Source organism: Sinocyclocheilus rhinocerous, unplaced genomic scaffold, assembly GCF_001515625.1.
Source record: "Sinocyclocheilus rhinocerous isolate Xijiao unplaced genomic scaffold, SAMN03320098_v1.1 scaffold1537, whole genome shotgun sequence".
Taxonomy (NCBI): domain Eukaryota; kingdom Metazoa; phylum Chordata; class Actinopteri; order Cypriniformes; family Cyprinidae; genus Sinocyclocheilus; species Sinocyclocheilus rhinocerous.
Window position 1 is genome coordinate 24,288 of NW_015659384.1, and position 17,292 is coordinate 41,579.

At 35.9% G+C, this 17,292-nt stretch overlaps 1 protein-coding gene across 2 annotated transcripts in view; it reads left to right on the forward strand.

Annotated features, from left to right (window-relative positions):
• LOC107723635 (rho guanine nucleotide exchange factor 15-like) overlaps positions 1-17,154 on the forward strand; it is a 20,695-nt gene extending 3,541 nt beyond the window's left edge. The window contains exons 2-16 of one of the 2 annotated variants that reach the window (XM_016532345.1): positions 1,830-2,318; positions 6,791-7,546; positions 9,055-9,106; positions 9,237-9,304; positions 9,482-9,735; positions 10,884-11,044; positions 11,391-11,543; positions 11,667-11,796; positions 12,940-13,014; positions 13,488-13,580; positions 14,508-14,662; positions 14,884-15,048; positions 15,836-15,921; positions 16,066-16,170; positions 16,277-17,154. In XM_016532345.1, coding sequence (XP_016387831.1) covers positions 1,916-2,318; positions 6,791-7,546; positions 9,055-9,106; positions 9,237-9,304; positions 9,482-9,735; positions 10,884-11,044; positions 11,391-11,543; positions 11,667-11,796; positions 12,940-13,014; positions 13,488-13,580; positions 14,508-14,662; positions 14,884-15,048; positions 15,836-15,921; positions 16,066-16,170; positions 16,277-16,440 — 2,820 coding nt within the window. In that variant the 5' untranslated portion in view covers positions 1,830-1,915 and the 3' untranslated portion in view covers positions 16,441-17,154. Of the gene's footprint in view, positions 1-1,829; positions 2,319-4,145; positions 4,207-6,790; positions 7,547-9,054; positions 9,107-9,236; positions 9,305-9,481; positions 9,736-10,883; positions 11,045-11,390; positions 11,544-11,666; positions 11,797-12,939; positions 13,015-13,487; positions 13,581-14,507; positions 14,663-14,883; positions 15,049-15,835; positions 15,922-16,065; positions 16,171-16,276 lie in introns of those variants that run through there. The other variant, XM_016532346.1, reaches the window with a different exon arrangement.
• Positions 17,155-17,292: the final 138 nt, after the last annotated feature.

Here is a 17,292-nt window from a genome sequence, read left to right on the forward strand (position 1 = left end):
AAAAAAAAAAAAAAAAAAAAATATATATATATATATACTGCTTTATTCACTGTGAGGAAACTGAAGGTGAATGAAAAAAACAAGATAATTTAAATATACATTTTTAAAATATTATTTTATTTTTTAGTATAATACCCAAAACTGTATATATATATTGTATGTATGTGTGTGTGTGTGTATATATATATATATATATATATATATCCCAATGATTCTCAGGAATTTGAAAGCAAAGCCAAGGTTCACAACAGGAAAGGAGGATTCCATTCCCAAGATGTTTATTGGTGGGAGGGGAAGTGTCTTGTACACATTTCTGGAAAAACAACTGCCTAGCAGGGGATACTCGGGTGTCCTGTTGCTTTAGGGGATGTTTATACCTTATTGAAGTTTGAAATATCAGAAGGATGTAAAAATGACAAAACATTAACGCCCTTCTAATGGTAACCTTTTCAGCCATCCTGTTTCACCCCATGGGAAAGCATTTCTCTCTGGCATTCTTTAATGTTGAGCTTTGTATGTTCAGGATATCAAATTAGATCACAGCAGCACATTAGAGAACTTGACAGACCTGCTGAGTCTGTCTGAGAGGTGCGAGTCAAGTGAAAAAATCAGTGACGCCAAAGTTCAACCTGGCTGTAGAATTGTTGAGAAAGGAAGTCGTGTTGACACACCCTTTCCCTTCCAAAATATCCAGAATGGGTTTATTCCAAGCCAAGATTCCCAATCAGTTCCATTCAAGTCATGGGTATTGTTTTTAAATAAGGAGAAACAATAAGCAGTTTTATATAAACACCTAATCATATTACTTTAATCTCATCATGCATTCCTAAAACATGAATAGGCTTTTAGAATCCGAAAGGTCAAAGTACATGGCACTTACAAACATGACATACAAACACATTCCTAGCTATATTTCATACTGTTTCCAGCATGCTGTTTCGCTAAAGAACCAGTCTGATTGCAAGTCCAGCTCCTATTTTATACAAAAGTGTGACATGTAAGAGCAAAGTCAAATGCGTTTGAACCTGTACGGTTTGAGGTAACTCCAGTACAAAGATCACTGTGCCTTTTATTTAATTTAATGAGTTACCAGATGGTAATCGTCATGACAAATGTATATGTAGTTCTGAGGTTGCAATTACAGTACTCTTCATGAGGGATATGAAACTGAAAGAATGAAAACTAGGGCTTGACAATATATTGGTACTTGGTACTATATCGGGTATTGGCTGTAGTTATTTCTGTACTGTATATTAAAATATTGTGATGTCACTTGTAGCATTTAAAATGACTTATTTTGGTTTTAGTGTTTTAATTGTACAAAATAATATAAATGAACATGAAATGAAAATTGATCTATTTTCTAAATGCATGTTTTAGATCTGAATAATTCATCTGTGCATGTTTCATCTTTTCAGTTTTCAGTTTAATCAAAATGCAAGACTCCAATAATTTAGTCCTGCCTCTTCACATTCACACAGTTCACATTCATGTGCCTCCACTTTTGTGTGCAACGCCTTTTTTTCAAAAATTCAATCAACAAATCGATACATACAACCAAGTCACCACACTACATTTTTTCGTGTTTGATTAATTTGTTACACTCGATGTTCGTCACAACATGGAATTCCTTTTAATTGTGACTTTAACATCACCCATTTATTGTCCATTACTTGAAAATAATTATCAGTTTAGCAGTATTAGCCAGAATTGTAATATATCTAATGAAAACAATGCAATGTCAGGTGTTCTGGGATTGATCAAATGATGGAAAGAGTTTGTTACGGTGCATCAGTCATGTTTAATGTCCTTATTATTTGTTACTGCAGGGTGAAGATTGAAGGCCCTCTGTGACCCTACTACCTGGCCTCATATTGGCCAGGTTGCTTTGTTTAAAACATCAAAACCAATCAAGATGTCTTCTCAAGAGTCTCCGCATCTGCCTCCAAAAGCTGAGGTTAAACAAAGACCCCCGATTCCCATTAAGCCATCCAATAATACCTCAGACATGTCATCTGTGGAAGGTGCAACCTCACAGAACTCTGGGAATGTCAAAAAGATAGTCAACAAATTCAGCCAGCCAGAGCCTACGATTCCAAGTGGAGATACAGCAAAGAGCACCAGCATAGAATGGAGACAACAAAGACCTCCTGCAATAAAGCCCAGGCGCAAATCGAGAAGTTCTTCCCTCACCAGCGCTGGCAAGGCACCTCCTCTGCCTCCAAAGGCCAGACAAAATCACAGTGGACAGAAAGACGAGGTGGACAGCCAAGAGAGACAAGAAGGAGCTTTGAGTGCTGTTGATGGAGGCCGTTCAGGTACGGTGTATTTACATTCATTTTCAGGATTTGTTTGACCTACTTCCATGGAATACCTATGCGTGTTTCCAGGAATTTTCTTTCACAATATTCAGTCACAAAATTTTAAATAGCAGTAAACTTAAAGGAATAGTTCACCCATAAATGAAATTTGCTCACCTTTAGGCCATCCAAGATGTAAGTGAGACTGAGATTTGGAGAAATGTAGCATTACATTACTTACTTACCAGTGTATCCTCTGCAGTCAATGGGTTAATGGAATGAGAGTTCAAACAATTGATAAAAACATCACAATAATCCTCAAGTAATCCTCAAGACTCCAGTCTGTCAATTTATGTCTTGTGAAGCAAAAAGATGTGTGTTCTCCAGTGAATTTTACAGTGAATGTAAATTGCTAGTTTGGTTTTTACAATATAGTTTTGAAAGTAACTTTGAATGTGAGCTTTGTGTGTAACATCCTTCAGGAATGCAAGCTATTTGACTTACATACAGTAGTGTTCCTAAAACTCATGTCAGTTTCATTTTCAAATTAAATTGATCAACTTTCTTGTATTGGATGTTTTAGTTTTTTTTTTTTTTTTTCTAATTCAATGAAGCATAATTCAGACATAACACATCGGAGGTGATTTTGTTGTTGATTGTTCAGTGGGATTATACAGTCTGTGTCGTCTGCTGAACACATGGACAGATGGGTGTGGGGGGATTAAATAACCCCTCTTGGAACTAATTATATTAAAACTACACTACCGTTCAAAGGTTTGGGGGCTTTTTTAAAAAAGTGTCTTACGCTCACCAAGACTGTACTTATTTGATCAAAAATACAGTAAATAATATAGTAAAAACAGTCATGATGAATAAAAAGCTTGAAAGAAAAGCATTTATTAAATATATATTGCCACTTTTGATTACTTTACTGCATCCTTGTTAAAATAAAGCTGATTTCTTAAAAAAAAAAAAAAGATCTTACGGATCCCAAACTATTGAATGGTGTGTATATGTATATATATATATATATATGTATATATATATACATACATACATGTGTACATAACATTTTTTGTGTCTTGTAGAATTGAAGTTTGAGAAATTGACTTTGAGATGTAGACTTTCCTGACTCTGTGAACTGCAGGAAAACACAGGATTTTTCACGTAATATAATTAACCATTTTGAAGTCAAGGCTTTATTTGTTCAGCGCTTTTTCCACAATACATATTAGGGTTGGACAGTATAACTAAATCTTTCTAGAATTTTAACTTTTATTTATTTTTTTTTTTGAACTTGATGGACTCAACACCGAAACAAAAGAATGATGAACAAAAAAAATAGGATAAATATGATCAGTACTGCACATATATTTCCTTTATTATATGTGCAGTACTGAGTCATATGAATGCAAAACATTACCAGAAAGTCTGTTCCAAAGTTTAAGAGCCATAACAAGAAAAAGCTTTTTGTTTTTTCTTACTTAACATTCCTGTTGGACATCATCTGAGAATATAGTGTTCATAAAACTCTTTTACAGTGACAATTATGTGAACTGAGCTAGTTTGACTGTCTTGGAGGCTTGAAAGTAACATGCAAGTGGACTTTATGTGATTATTGGGGTAATAAACCAGTGTCCTACCCTTAAGTTCATGCACTCAACTAGTCCAGAATCCGAGAGCTTCGAGCAGGTCAGTCACCAGTATAGTGAAATGGCAGAAGGGCTAAAACGAGCATTTGGCAAGATCAAGCAAAATGTATTTGAGGCGATTGAAGATCTTCGGGTTAAGGAGGGGGAGGAGGGATCGTCACAGCGCAAAGGTTCCATGCAGAAGCTGACGGCACTGATAACAGCAGGCTCGAAGGGCGAGGTGGACCAGTCAAAGCAGAAGCAGAGAAGAGATGGTAATCTAAGATCTTATACACTGGGAATGGGAAAGGATATGAAGCCTTTCGAGAGCAATATAATGTTTAGAGTACTGCAAAGACATTCAGTCATGGTACTACTAAGGGTTATAGAGTCAGTCTTTGCTGCAGCTTGTTTAGCATATGTTTATGTAAGAGCCAAAGATACTTAAGAGCATTGCAAGAGAAAAAAAATATTTTTAAATCTAGTGCCTAAATCAAGTTTTTAGAAATGAAAAACTCCTTTGTACCCATATTTGTTTCATATGGTTTAGAAAACTTTTCTGCTGTTTTAAAAGTAGTTTAAATTTAATGAAAATGTCATGTGGTATAACCATAAAGTAAAAAGTAATAATGTTTTCCAAACCTCTTGAATACATCTTAATTAAAAAAAAAAAAGATTTAAAATTTATTTTTTAAGATATACATTTTTTTTTTTTTTTTTTTTACAGATGAATTTTTAGAACAAGACATCATAGTTGAATATGGCAAAATGTTTAAGTATAGATAGATAGAAATAGATACAGTTAATTACTCACAATATGGTACATTTTCTGAAATGTTATGTTTAAATACGGAAATGAGGCATTATTATTAAAAATGCACTCAGCTGCATACATTTCCAGAATGGAAATCTGAACATTGGATAAAGCCAGATTCAAAATGATTGTTTCTTTTGTTGACATAGTAGAGTTAAAGGTTTTTACAGAGGGGATTTTGGATATCTCTTTTTACCACTCCATAATTAAAACAAAAAAGTACTGTCAGTTTTTAGGAATAAAATGTTATGTAAATCAGGTGATTGTTATATGAACAAACCCCTCTGTAAAAACATTCAGAATTTAGAAAACTCGAAAGGTTTGTTGTACTGTATGTAAGTGGAGATTTCTGTCTCATTTTGAGAAAACAGCCTTTAAAGATATGTTTTGTAATTGATTTTTACAGACATAACTAAATAACGTTTAATCAAATAAACACATAAATGTGTATTTTGGTTGTTTTCTTTCCACTAGTCTGAAAGAAGACGTTCTGGAAGAAAAATATCACAAAATCACAAAATTGACCAGTGCATGAAAAAACAAACAAACAATGGTTTACCTAGTGTCTTGCCTTATAGTTAACATAGCATTTTATAACACAAACTAACCTTCTTCAGGGGTTCTTTACTGACATGTTTTTTCTCCATTATAATAGCAGGACAGTTACAATCAAAATTATTCAACCCCCACAGGTTTATTGGCAAAATGTACAGACTTTCAGCTGTTGGCAATGAACAAATCAAACAAAAGTAATTGAAATAGCTCAACACAGCAAATGTTTCAAGTGGTTTCCCCAAATTCAACTGAAAATACAACTTGTGTAAATTTTGAGACTTCTGCAGTCTCAAAATTATTCACCCCCCTGAATAGAATCCCTCACAACAGCACAAATCTGCAAAACAGGTGTTGTCTCAAGCACACATGATGCAATTAATCAAGGGCTTCATTAGTTGCACCAGGTGCTTGAGCAGGAACACAGCGTGAAATACCTGAATTGGAAGAATGGTCCAAAAAGTTAAGAGAAGAGATAATCGCCCTTCATACAAAAATAAAGTGAAGGCACTGAATGTTCCTAGAGACACTGTTGGAAGCATAGTTCGCAAGTTAAAACATAAGGGAACAGTGGTTACAGAAAAAATAAGCTGTCAATGACTGCAGCCAGATTTCTGAGAAGGCAGGTTCAGAAAAACCCTTGAGTGACTGCAAAAGACCTGCAGCAAGACTTGGTGGCAACAGGCACTGAGGTTTCAGTTTGCACAGTATGGCCAGAACTCCAAGATGTACACCACTACTGACCCAAAAGTACAAGAAAAGTCGGCTCCAGCTCCAATTTTGCACAAAATCACATAAGCCACAGAAGTTTTGGGATTCTGTGCTGTGGAACGATGAAACAAAACTGTAACTTGTTGGCTCTATGGATCAGCAGTATGTCTGGAGGAAGAAGAATGAAGCATACATTGAAAAGAACACTGCCTACAGTTAAGCACGGTGGTGGCTCGGTGATGCACTGGGGCTGCTTTGCATCCTCTGGCACTGGAAACCTGCAGCTGGTGTCTTGCTATAAATCTCATTTGCTGCAGGTCATCACAGCAAAAGAGTGCTCTACTAAGTACTAAAGATGCTTGCAATGAAGGGGGTGAATAATTTTGAGCCTGCAGAAATCATTAAAAGTTGCATTTTCAGTTGAATTTGGGGAAACCACTTGAAAGATTTAGCTGTGTTGAGCTATTTCAATTACTTTTGTTTGATTTGTTCATTGTAAACAGCTGAAAGCCAATAAACCTGATTTGCAATGGGGGTTGAATAATTTTGATTGCAACCTTATATCCTCCTGACATTTTTGACTTTATATCCCCAAAAATATTTCGGATTGATTTTTAATACAAAAACATGCATAATCATATTCCGATCATTGTGTGAATTGCATTTTTAATGTATTTATGAAAAATAATAATAATAATGATAGGACGAAAAAAATAGCATCATGTTATTGACCCATCTTAAAGTTCATTCAAAGCCATACCATAATCCATGTCCTCTTCTAGCTCCTGATGGAAAAGAAGGCGGCAAACTGCGAGAAGAGCAGGATTCCAGCCCTCTTCCAGAGCCTCAGTGTGAGAAGAACTGCGGCTGTATATGTCACCTGCAGAGGCCTGGCATGAAGCTCGTATGGGTGCCAATAAGCGAGCAGGATGATGACGAGGGTGAGGATGATGAGATTGAATACAGTGACACGGAGGATCAGAACAAAAGCGGAGAGGGAGAGAACGAAGACAAGTCAAATAAGGAGCCGAATTCTTTGAGTGAGTCAATAGCTGAAGAAGAGAACAAGAAGGAGAAACTGCAAGTTAAAAAAGGCAAGTTTCAGGAGACTCGTAATCTAATAGAGCAACAGCTGAGGAGGAAATCGGACCCTGGACCTCCAACGTTGATCGTCTCTGTTGTCCCATTTCCTCAGACTCCTCTAAACGTCCCCAAAGACCAGTCTTTGGAGGAGCCAGAGGAGTCCATCTACGATGTTAGCCTGGAGGTGGTCACTCCACCCAGACCTCAGAAGGGGTCGGACACTGTAAGCAAGGACGCACCTCCGGCCATTCCTCCCAGGATGCCTTTAGATAACAGGGTTCCACCTCGCATTATTCTGCCTCAGCCTCTAGCACGCCCTGCCTCCCCTCTGCTTCCCCCTAAAAAGTGCAGCCCACCTGCCAGTCCCCGACCACAAAGAACTCCACCACCACCACCACCAGCCAAGACCTATGAGAATGGAAGACGTCTCAGCAATTATTCTCTCAAGTCTATAGGTACATAAAGGCATTTAAAGTAGGCATGGAATCAAAATGTTCTTATGTTCTTAAAAAGAAGTCAAAATTGAAAATTATGTCATAAATGTTCCAAACTATGTTATTTTATATACATATTATTTTTGAATATATTTTGAATTAGCTTTTATTTTAATTTTTTCAGTTTATATTTTCCTTTTAGCAATTTTGTTATTCGATTTCGTCATTTTTTTTATTATTATTTTAAATATTTCTATTTAGCTTTATTTTTATTTTAGTTGTAATCATTTCAGTACTTTTATTTACTAAAGGACTTTTATTTCAGTTAGTTGCCAAGGTAACATTTCTATTTTTTTTATTTAAGTTTTAAAGTAAAACAATAAGGTTCTTTTAGTTAACATCGTTAATGCATTATTTACCAGTAACTAACAATGAGCAATACATTTGTTACTGCAATTTTTGCTAACGTTCATTGTTAGTTCATGTTAGCTCAGGTCTATTAAAGGGATAGTTCACCCAAAAATGAAAATTCTGTCATTAATTACTCACCCTCATGTCGTTCTAAACCCGTAAGACCTTCGTTCATCTTCGGAACACAAATTAAGATATTTTTGATGGAATCTGAGAGCTCTCTGACCCTCCCATAGACAGAAAGGGTCCTTACACGATCAAGGTCCAGAAATGTAGCAAGGACATCGGTAAAATAATCTATGTGACATCAGGGGTTCAACCATAATTTTACGTAGCTACGAGTATACTTTTTGAGAGCAAAAGGGAAAAAAAACGGCTTTATTCAACAATTCAACAATCGTAAAATTTGGGTTGAACCCCGGATACATTTCTAGACCTTGATCGTGTAAGGACCCTTTCTGTCTATGGGAGGGTCAGAGAGCTCTCAGATTCCATCAAAAATATCTTAATTTGTGTTCCGAAGATGAACGAAGGTCTTACGGGTTTGGAACGACATGAGGGTGAGTAATTAATAACAAAATTTTCATTTTTGGGTGAACTATCCCTTTAAATAATATTAACAGATAAAACTTTTAATAATGTATTAGTAAATGTTCAAATGAACATCAACTTAATCAAATTGCTCAAAAGCTTAATAAATGCTTTAGATCCTTATTGTGAAGTTTTACCAATTTAGAGTTTTTTATCTGACACTTATATTTAATTTTATTTAGCTTTATTTCAATTGACGAAAATGATTTTTAATCATTTTAGTTTTAGTTAACAATAACAACACTGTTCCAGACATGTATGACTTACTTTCTTCTTCAGAACAAATTCTTTTATTCAATGCCCACTGTTCACAATCCAATTAATACTAATAGATCAAATCTCATCCTGTAATTTATTTATTTATTTTAATATACTATTTCACTCAGAAATGCATTATATTACAGAAGTAAAATGTGTTTGAAGCATTTCTTTAAGGGAATGAAGTGTTTCAGACTGACATTGATTATCTCTGTGTATTTGTTTTATGGTACTTAATTGTTGGTTTCTCCTTTTTTTGACATCAACAGATGAGACTGACAGTGCAGGGGCTGATGGGGAAAAATGTGGATCCACTGAGAAGTATATATGTTTGTGTTTTTTATATTTCTTTCATCTCTCAAACAGTTTCTGCTCTCTTAAGCTTTAATATTGTAGTCATACAGCTGTCATATTTGTCTTTACTATGTGTGTAACTCAATCTCTGTCTCAGCTCTAGACCTCCACGAGCCATTCCACATCACCAACAATCTGTTGACTTGGAAGCTGGGAAGTCTGAGGGTATAATTTTTTTTCTAAATGAATAAATTACCAGTTTTAAATTGAAAATTGTAAGGCAGATGAAAGTTAAGAAAGAAACACTATAAAGAAATTGTGATGAATGATGTCATCCATACATTTCTCAATAAATTGATTTTAGGGGGTTGAGTTTAATGCCATATTTTCTGGCCCTTGCAGAGCTGTATCAGTTTTACACAGAAACATATATACACAAGGAGATCAGGAGGACAGTATGTCGCAACATCAGTAAAACCAGCATGGACTTCCAGATGGACCCACACAATACATCCAGCCCAGAGAAAGGAGAAAAACATCCCAGATCCAGTAGTGTTCCAAATCTCAAGCAGAGCAATTTATGGCGGGATCAGCCAGCAGTACGAGACAGTGGTGTCTTGCAGACCCTAAGTTCAGAGGAGTGCAAGTACCAAGAGGTGAGCAGAAATCCTCAATGAACAAGGTACAGAACGCGGAGGAGAGCATGTACTTCTTAGCATATGCTGAGATTTGAGGCTCAAAGACAGAATATGTGTTTGGGAACATGGAAAAAGTGATTTGAGAGGAAAAGAGAAGAAAGAGAGGATGGAAATCTCTAGGAGAAGACAGGATGGAAAGGGGTGGATGGGAAAGGAAGTATGAAGAGTGTTCATCTCACAAATATGCATATATACACTACCGTTCAAAAGTTTGGGGTCAGTAAGATTGGTCTAATGCTCACCAAGGCTGCAGTTATTTGATCAAAAGTCTAGTAAAAACAGTAAAACTGTCAAATATTGTTACAATTTTTAAAAAATTATTTTGATTTGAATATATTTTAAAATATAATTTATTCCTGTGATGGAAAAGCTGAATTTTCAGCAGCCATTGTGTCACATGATCCTCCACAAATCATTCTAATATGCTGATGTGGAGCTCAAGAAACATTTCTTATTATTGGAGAAATGTTGAAAACAATTGTACTGCATTTATTTGAAATATAATTTTTATAACATTATGAAGGTCTTCAAAAGTGTTGATCGCTTTTGATCAATTTAATGCATTCCTAATTAATGCATCCTTGTTGAAAAAAAATCTTTTGAACAGTAGTGTATTATAAAATTAAGGCAGTATGGATAAAGAACATTAAGGTTTTTTTGTTTTCTTGACAATTAAAATTGTCATGTCCATAATGCAACACAATTCCATTCTTATTGCTGTAATGTAATGTGTTTTTATGCAAAGTGTTGTTTTAATAAAGTATTTATACATTTTTAAAAATACTGTACTACATAAAAAAATGTCTGGATGCATTACAGTAATGAGAATTTTGAGGGAGAATTTTCTCAATTGTTATAAAAATAATTTCAAAATGCAACAAAAAACAACGTATTATTTTCTATATAAATTTTTTTTTTCTTGTATTACAAATGACTCTAATACATTACAGAAGCTGAATAACACAATACAATGTAACACAATACAGACGATAATAAAAGTGAATGTGAAAAAACCGAGCTATTACTACAAATATAAAGATTTTACAGAAATCGAAGAGTAAGTTGCATTTAAACAATATTTATGTTTTTCCCTTCTCTGTGTGCAGAGCATGTTCGAGGTGATTACATCAGAAATGTCCTATTTGCGCTCTCTGCGTGTGATAACAGATCATTTCATGGAGTCAAGTGACTTGAATGACACTCTTATTAACATGGACAAAAAGACCCTCTTCTCAAACATTCTGCGCATCCAAGAGGTCAGTGAGAGGTGAGTGCCTGTGTGTGTGTAAAATGCAGACATTTACAGTTTAGATTTGCTGAGATGGCACTGCCTGAACCCCACAAATGAGTTAGACTACATTTGCAACATTGTTATTTTACTGCTACAAATGCTTTGCCAGGTGTAACCCATCAGAGTTTGCTGAGACAGCAGCATTTGATGTTTTATTACAATAATTAGAGTAGAAAACGATTAAACATGAAATCTAAGGAGGATAAATACTTCATCGCCAACTAATAGTCTAATGCTTCGACAATGCAGTGTAGCCTGTAAAACAAGTCACAGCAGTCACAAACATTAATTTACAAATACCATTGTCTGTTGATGTTCACAGGTTTCTAAAGGACCTAGAGGAGCGTGTAGATGAGAGCGTTATCATTTCTGACATCTGTGACATCATCCACTATCACGCCCAACATCATTTCCCTGCGTATATCGACTATGTTCGAAACCAGATTTATCAGGAAAAGACCTACAGTAATCTCATGTGAGAAACTCATACATCTACACACACAAGCACTCAAGAACTGTTTCGTCGAATATTTTTTATCATCCATTTAAATGTATTTTGTATTCTCTCACTTGTTCTTTTGCCTAATATCTGTCACAGGCAAACTAACACTCAGTTTGCGACCATAATCACCCGACTCCAGGAGTCGCCCATTTGTCAACGACTGCCCTTCATGTCCTTCATGTTGCTGCCCTTCCAGCGAATCACACGCAATAAAATGCTCATCGAGGTGGGTGAATAACTCACAAAAATACTTTCTATTAGTCTAAGAATCCTGAAAAAAAATGTATCACACTTTCCACAAAAATACTAAGCAACATTGATGAAAGAAGAATATTTCTTGAGCAACAAATCTGTTACGGGGCTGACGAGACGTGAGATGTGCGGATCCATGTGCAACGCTTTATTCTGGAGACGTGGTCAGAAACAGGCATAAATCAAACATTGGCAAACGGGTATATTGAGGGCAAGACCGCAGAGTAATCCAAAACGGACGTGGTCGATAAGCGGCTAACAATATCCAGAGGGCTTGACATGAGGGGTTATCCAATAACACGCGCTAGAGTCCAGGCGAGGTGCAAACACAGTCCGAAACAGCAGGCAAAGGGTTAACTCAAGATAAACAGGCAATAATCAGGTAACACGGGAAAGCAGGCAAGACAAGACTATGACTAAACAATGAGAACTAGAAATGGCTCCGTAGAGTAGCTATCGCTATGTGAGTGATATGCGCTAAACAATACTTGGCAGTGTGAAAGGGATCTGAGTGAGTGTTATATAGTGAATGTGTGATTGGTTACAGCTGTGTGCAATCAGTGCAATGGATGATGGGATATGTAGTCCGAGATGACATGCAACAGTTTGTGTAGTGCGAGAGTCAATGTAATGGAAGGGTGACCTCTGGTGGTGATTGAACGGAAGTCCATGGACAGGATTCGTGACAAAATCAGCATGTTACAATGATTTCTGAAGGATCATGTGACACTGAAAACTGCTGAAAAATCAGCTTTGCCATCACAAGAATAAATTACATTTTAAAATATATTAAAATCGAAAACAATCATTTTAACTTGCGTTAATATTTCACAATTTGACTGTTTTACTGTATTTTTAAATACAGTAAATGCAGCCTTGGTGAGCATAAAAGTAACCTCTTTCAAAAACATATTACAAACATCTTAATGACCCCAATATTGTAAACTGTAGAATGTATGTAAATGTTGGAACCAATTTCAGTTGGTTTTGGGGAGTTTTTTTTGTTTTGTTTCCACAATTATACTTGGTTTGCAAGGCATCACATTATTATCTAGCGTGATCCAGGTAATGTGAAGATAATTCAGATTTGTAAAATTCTTTTTTTTTTTTTCATCAGAACATCCTAAAGAGAACAGCCGTCGGGACGGATAAGGAACAAACAGCATCTAAAGCTCTGGACTCTGTGTCCAAGGTAAACACCTCAAGGTCACAGTTAATGCACCCTGTTTTTCCTCTCATTATAAAGCCACTCCTCACCCACTGTTCTATGATCAAACTAGACCTCATTGTTCTCAGAATAGCCTATTAGAGAGAAAGATATAAGGAAAAGAGAGCGAGAATGAGGGGGGGGGGGAGTGGAAAATAAGGGTAAATGCAGGTCGGCTCACTAGAAATATATGTTTCAGATTATATAAGGCTGCCATATTTTTGTTAGAGTCAAGGATAACTATTGTAATAAAGTAGATTTTATAGCATTAGGCAAATAAAGGACATTTATTTATGTTCATGAAGGAACCAAAATAGGTCACGTTTAATGTTTGTCATGTCATGATGTATTCAGTTTCAGTTGTCTGCACGGAAAGAATGTGTTGGTGTTTATATGTATTGTTTACGGCTGTGTTGGCAGATGTGTTCTTAAAAAACTTCTCACGCATATCCTCACAGATCATTGAAGAATGTAATACTCAGGTTGGAAAAATGAAGCAGATGGAGGAACTGATTCAGATTAATGGTATGCTGGAGTTCGACAAACTAAAGGTGAGCAATTGATTTTTGTTTTAATGATACAGTTGGTTACAGTGGCATTTAAAGGGGTCATATGATGCGATTTCAAGTTTTCCTTTCTCTTTGGAGTGTTACAAGCTGATTGTGCATAGATAAGATCCCTGAAGTTGCAAAGACTAAAGTCTCAAAACCAATGAGATATTCTTTATTAAAGTTAAGACTCTGCCACGCCCCCCTAAAACGGCTCATTCTAACACGCCCCCACATATCTACCCCACTATGTGGAAATATTTGCATAATCCCGCCGCAAATGTGCACGCAAAGAAAGAAGGCATGGTGTCAGTAACCGCAGTTAGTGTTCGCAACACCACGTTCATATTCGCGCGATTTTTTGCGCAGCTCGTCAGTGAACAACGGCTCTGTGTAGTTAATGCTGCTCAATGTGAAAGCACGCACGTGATGGAGATTTATCGCTGAATACAGAACCGGCTTTCTGACAAGATGCGCGTTAAATATGCGATTTATCGTGCAGCCCTACACCAAATACACAAAATAATGATCTTTAAAAAAGCATCATATGACCCCTTTAAAATTGCTCTGATTGTATTTTTTTTAAATAGTGAACAAATGACAAATTATACGAGCTTAAGAAAATGAGTAAAAAGATGAATTTTAGAACTGCAAAACCTGATGTAATCCAGCATGATTTGAGAATGTCACATGATCACGTTCACAAATGTTTACTTTTGATTAGTGACCTTAAAATAGTGTAGAATCTTAATTATTACTTTATAAATTATTACTTTTTTAATGTTTTGAAATCATGAAATGCTTTATTGAAATAAAACTTGTATTAAAAATATTTACTATTATATATTTTTATATACCTTTTATAATAATTATTTGAATTAATCTATTTATTTGTTGAAATGTTGTCTCATCATTGAATCATCTATTCAGGCGGTGCCAATTGTCTCTCAAACACGTTATTTGGAGAAACGAGGAGAGCTGCAGGAAGTAAACAGAGGAGGAACATTCTTGACCCTCCGCCCCAAATTCAGTCCCATCTACCTCTTTCTCTTCAGTGACCTGCTTATCATTGCCAGCAAGAAAAGGTAGAAAGCTGAAAAACCTGTTTGTTTTGTGGCTTTACTCTGTTTTATGAGGGTTACAAAACACTGCATTATGTTTACATGCCATTTATTTGGATTCACTTTTTAATTATGGTTTATAAATCGTAACACACCTGTTTGCAATTACTGTTTAGTTTAGAAACCTATTGTTTCTGAAGCAGACTTCACTCATTTATTTCTTCTTCTCTTTCCATGTGCTGCAGTTCTGAGCGGTATGTAGTCCTCGATCATGCCCATCGCTCCCTGGTCCAGGTGCAGCCTTTTGGGGAGGACACAGCTGTCCCGAACATGGAGCACAGCCTCTGTCTGACCCTGCTGGAGAATCATCAGGGACGCCAGATGGAGAGAGTTTTGAAAGCTCCTACACAGTGCGTGGAGTTATAAATAAACGGCATACTATTTATTTTACTCAGCCGAGATTTTTTTTCCCTGTAATTCAAGTATACAAGTCTTTTCAATGTACACTACCGTTTAAACATTTGGGGGGCGTTTTTTAATATATTTTTGAACATGTTTACCAAGGCTGCAATTATTTGATCAAAAATGAAATAACTTTAAAAGAACTGTTTTATATTTTAATATATTTAAAAATTGTATTTATTCCTGTTGTAGCAAAGCTAAAGCAGCAATTACTTCAGTCATCAGTGTCACATGATCCTTCAGAAATCATTCAATATACTAATTTGGTGCTCAAGAAACGTTTCTTATAATGAATGTTGAAGAAAGAAACGGCGATATATTTTTTTCAGGATTCTTTGATAAATACAAATTTTAAACGTGCAGCATTTCATTTTAATAGAAATCTTTCATTACATTAGTGTCTTTACTGTCACTTTTGATCAATTGACTGCACCCTTGCTGAATAAAAGTAATTAAAAAAAACTTTTGGTGTATGTATAATCATTGCATTAAATAAAATGCAAATGTACAAAAAAATAATAATTTAATATCAGCAATGTATCAGAATGTATGTACCATAATTTGGAAAAAAAAAGTAATTTTAGTAATATTATTATTATTTTTAATTTTGTATACATCGTACATTTCCACAATTGGAAATCTCCTCTATGTAATCTCCAGGATTAGTTTGACTATAAGGATGTACGCTGCTTTTTAAGACTGTATAGGTCACTTTTCTTCAATCTCTCCAATCAGATCTGACCTGCACAGGTGGTTGGCAGCATTCCCGAATCCTGACAACCCCAGCAATGATCAAGAAGAAGTCATATATGAAGATTGGGGTAAGTGTGGGTGCTTATTTCCCAAAAAAGCCGCTCAGGTTTATACGCATATGTGACGTGTCAGTGCTTGCCTTTGATTTTGATCACATTCTTTTCTCTCTACAGATAAATAACTTTCTAATCATGTGTGTCTTTGTGTGACAGATTGCCCTCAGGTGCAGTGTGTGGAGCAGTATGTGGCAAACCAAGCAGATGAATTAAATCTGGAGCCCACGGAGATCATTAACGTCGTGCGCAAAACCAACGAAGGTGTGTCACGCTATACCTTCCATTTATTGGAAGCACATCTGACATGTTGAAATGTGTTCCAAATGTATGTTTGTTCATCCATCTGACCACTTCTTGCCTTCTTTAGGATGGTGTGAGGGAATCCGTCTATCTGATGGACAGAAAGGCTGGTTTCGTGAAGCAAATGTACTGGAAATCACCAACGAGCACGTCCGGCGACGCAACCTCCGAGAGCGATACCGTGTTATCCAGGCTGCCGGCGTTGTCGCCAAGACTCTGAGTATGCCATAGACTAAATAAACTGCGTCTTGGCAGATCGAGAATTCCTAAAATGAGTCTTTTAAACTGTAGACCTTTGATACAGGCTCAATACGGACGGGAAGCGTTTTGAATGTATCTCAAACATCCTTTTCAGGATCAGAAATATAATTCTGTTGGAATGTAAAAAAAAAAAAAAAAAGAGAACATGTGAAAGTCACTGTTGTATGGCTTGTCTTTGTACAACACAAAAGTCTCTTGTTAATTAAATCTCATTTAAGTGTGTCCATTTTATTAAAATGTTCAGTTGTTTTGGATCCTAATATGGAATGTACATTATTTCAAAAACGTGTGTGTGTGTACAGGTATGAGTCTGTGCGTGCTTGTAATGTTTAGCACTTCTTTCAAGAATGTCAGACTACTGAAATTCCAGTTAAGCGAAGCAGAAGGGTTAAATGGCGCAGGTTGGTATGGTATGTCAGTTGATAACATATCACGTGATCTGATTGGTAGGTAGGTGCTCACATGCTCTGATCAGGATGTGTGGCACAACCTGCATGACTAGTCTTCAGTTTTTAATGGAAGCACTGAATGTGCACAAATCAACTTGTGTTTACTATAAACAAAATGTGTTTATACTATTGTACATTAAAATGAAATGTTTTTATACAGTTGGACTGATAAATCGATATTGTCAACCCAGACAGAAAAAAAGTCCTCATGTAATTTTTCATCATTTACTCACCCTCATGCCTTTCCAAACCTGTATAACTTTCTGTCTTCTGTAGAAAACAAAAGGAAATGTAAAGCAAAATGTTTATACTGCTCTTTTCCATTTAGAATGACATGAAGGTAAGTAAATTATGACAGATTTTCATCTCTGGG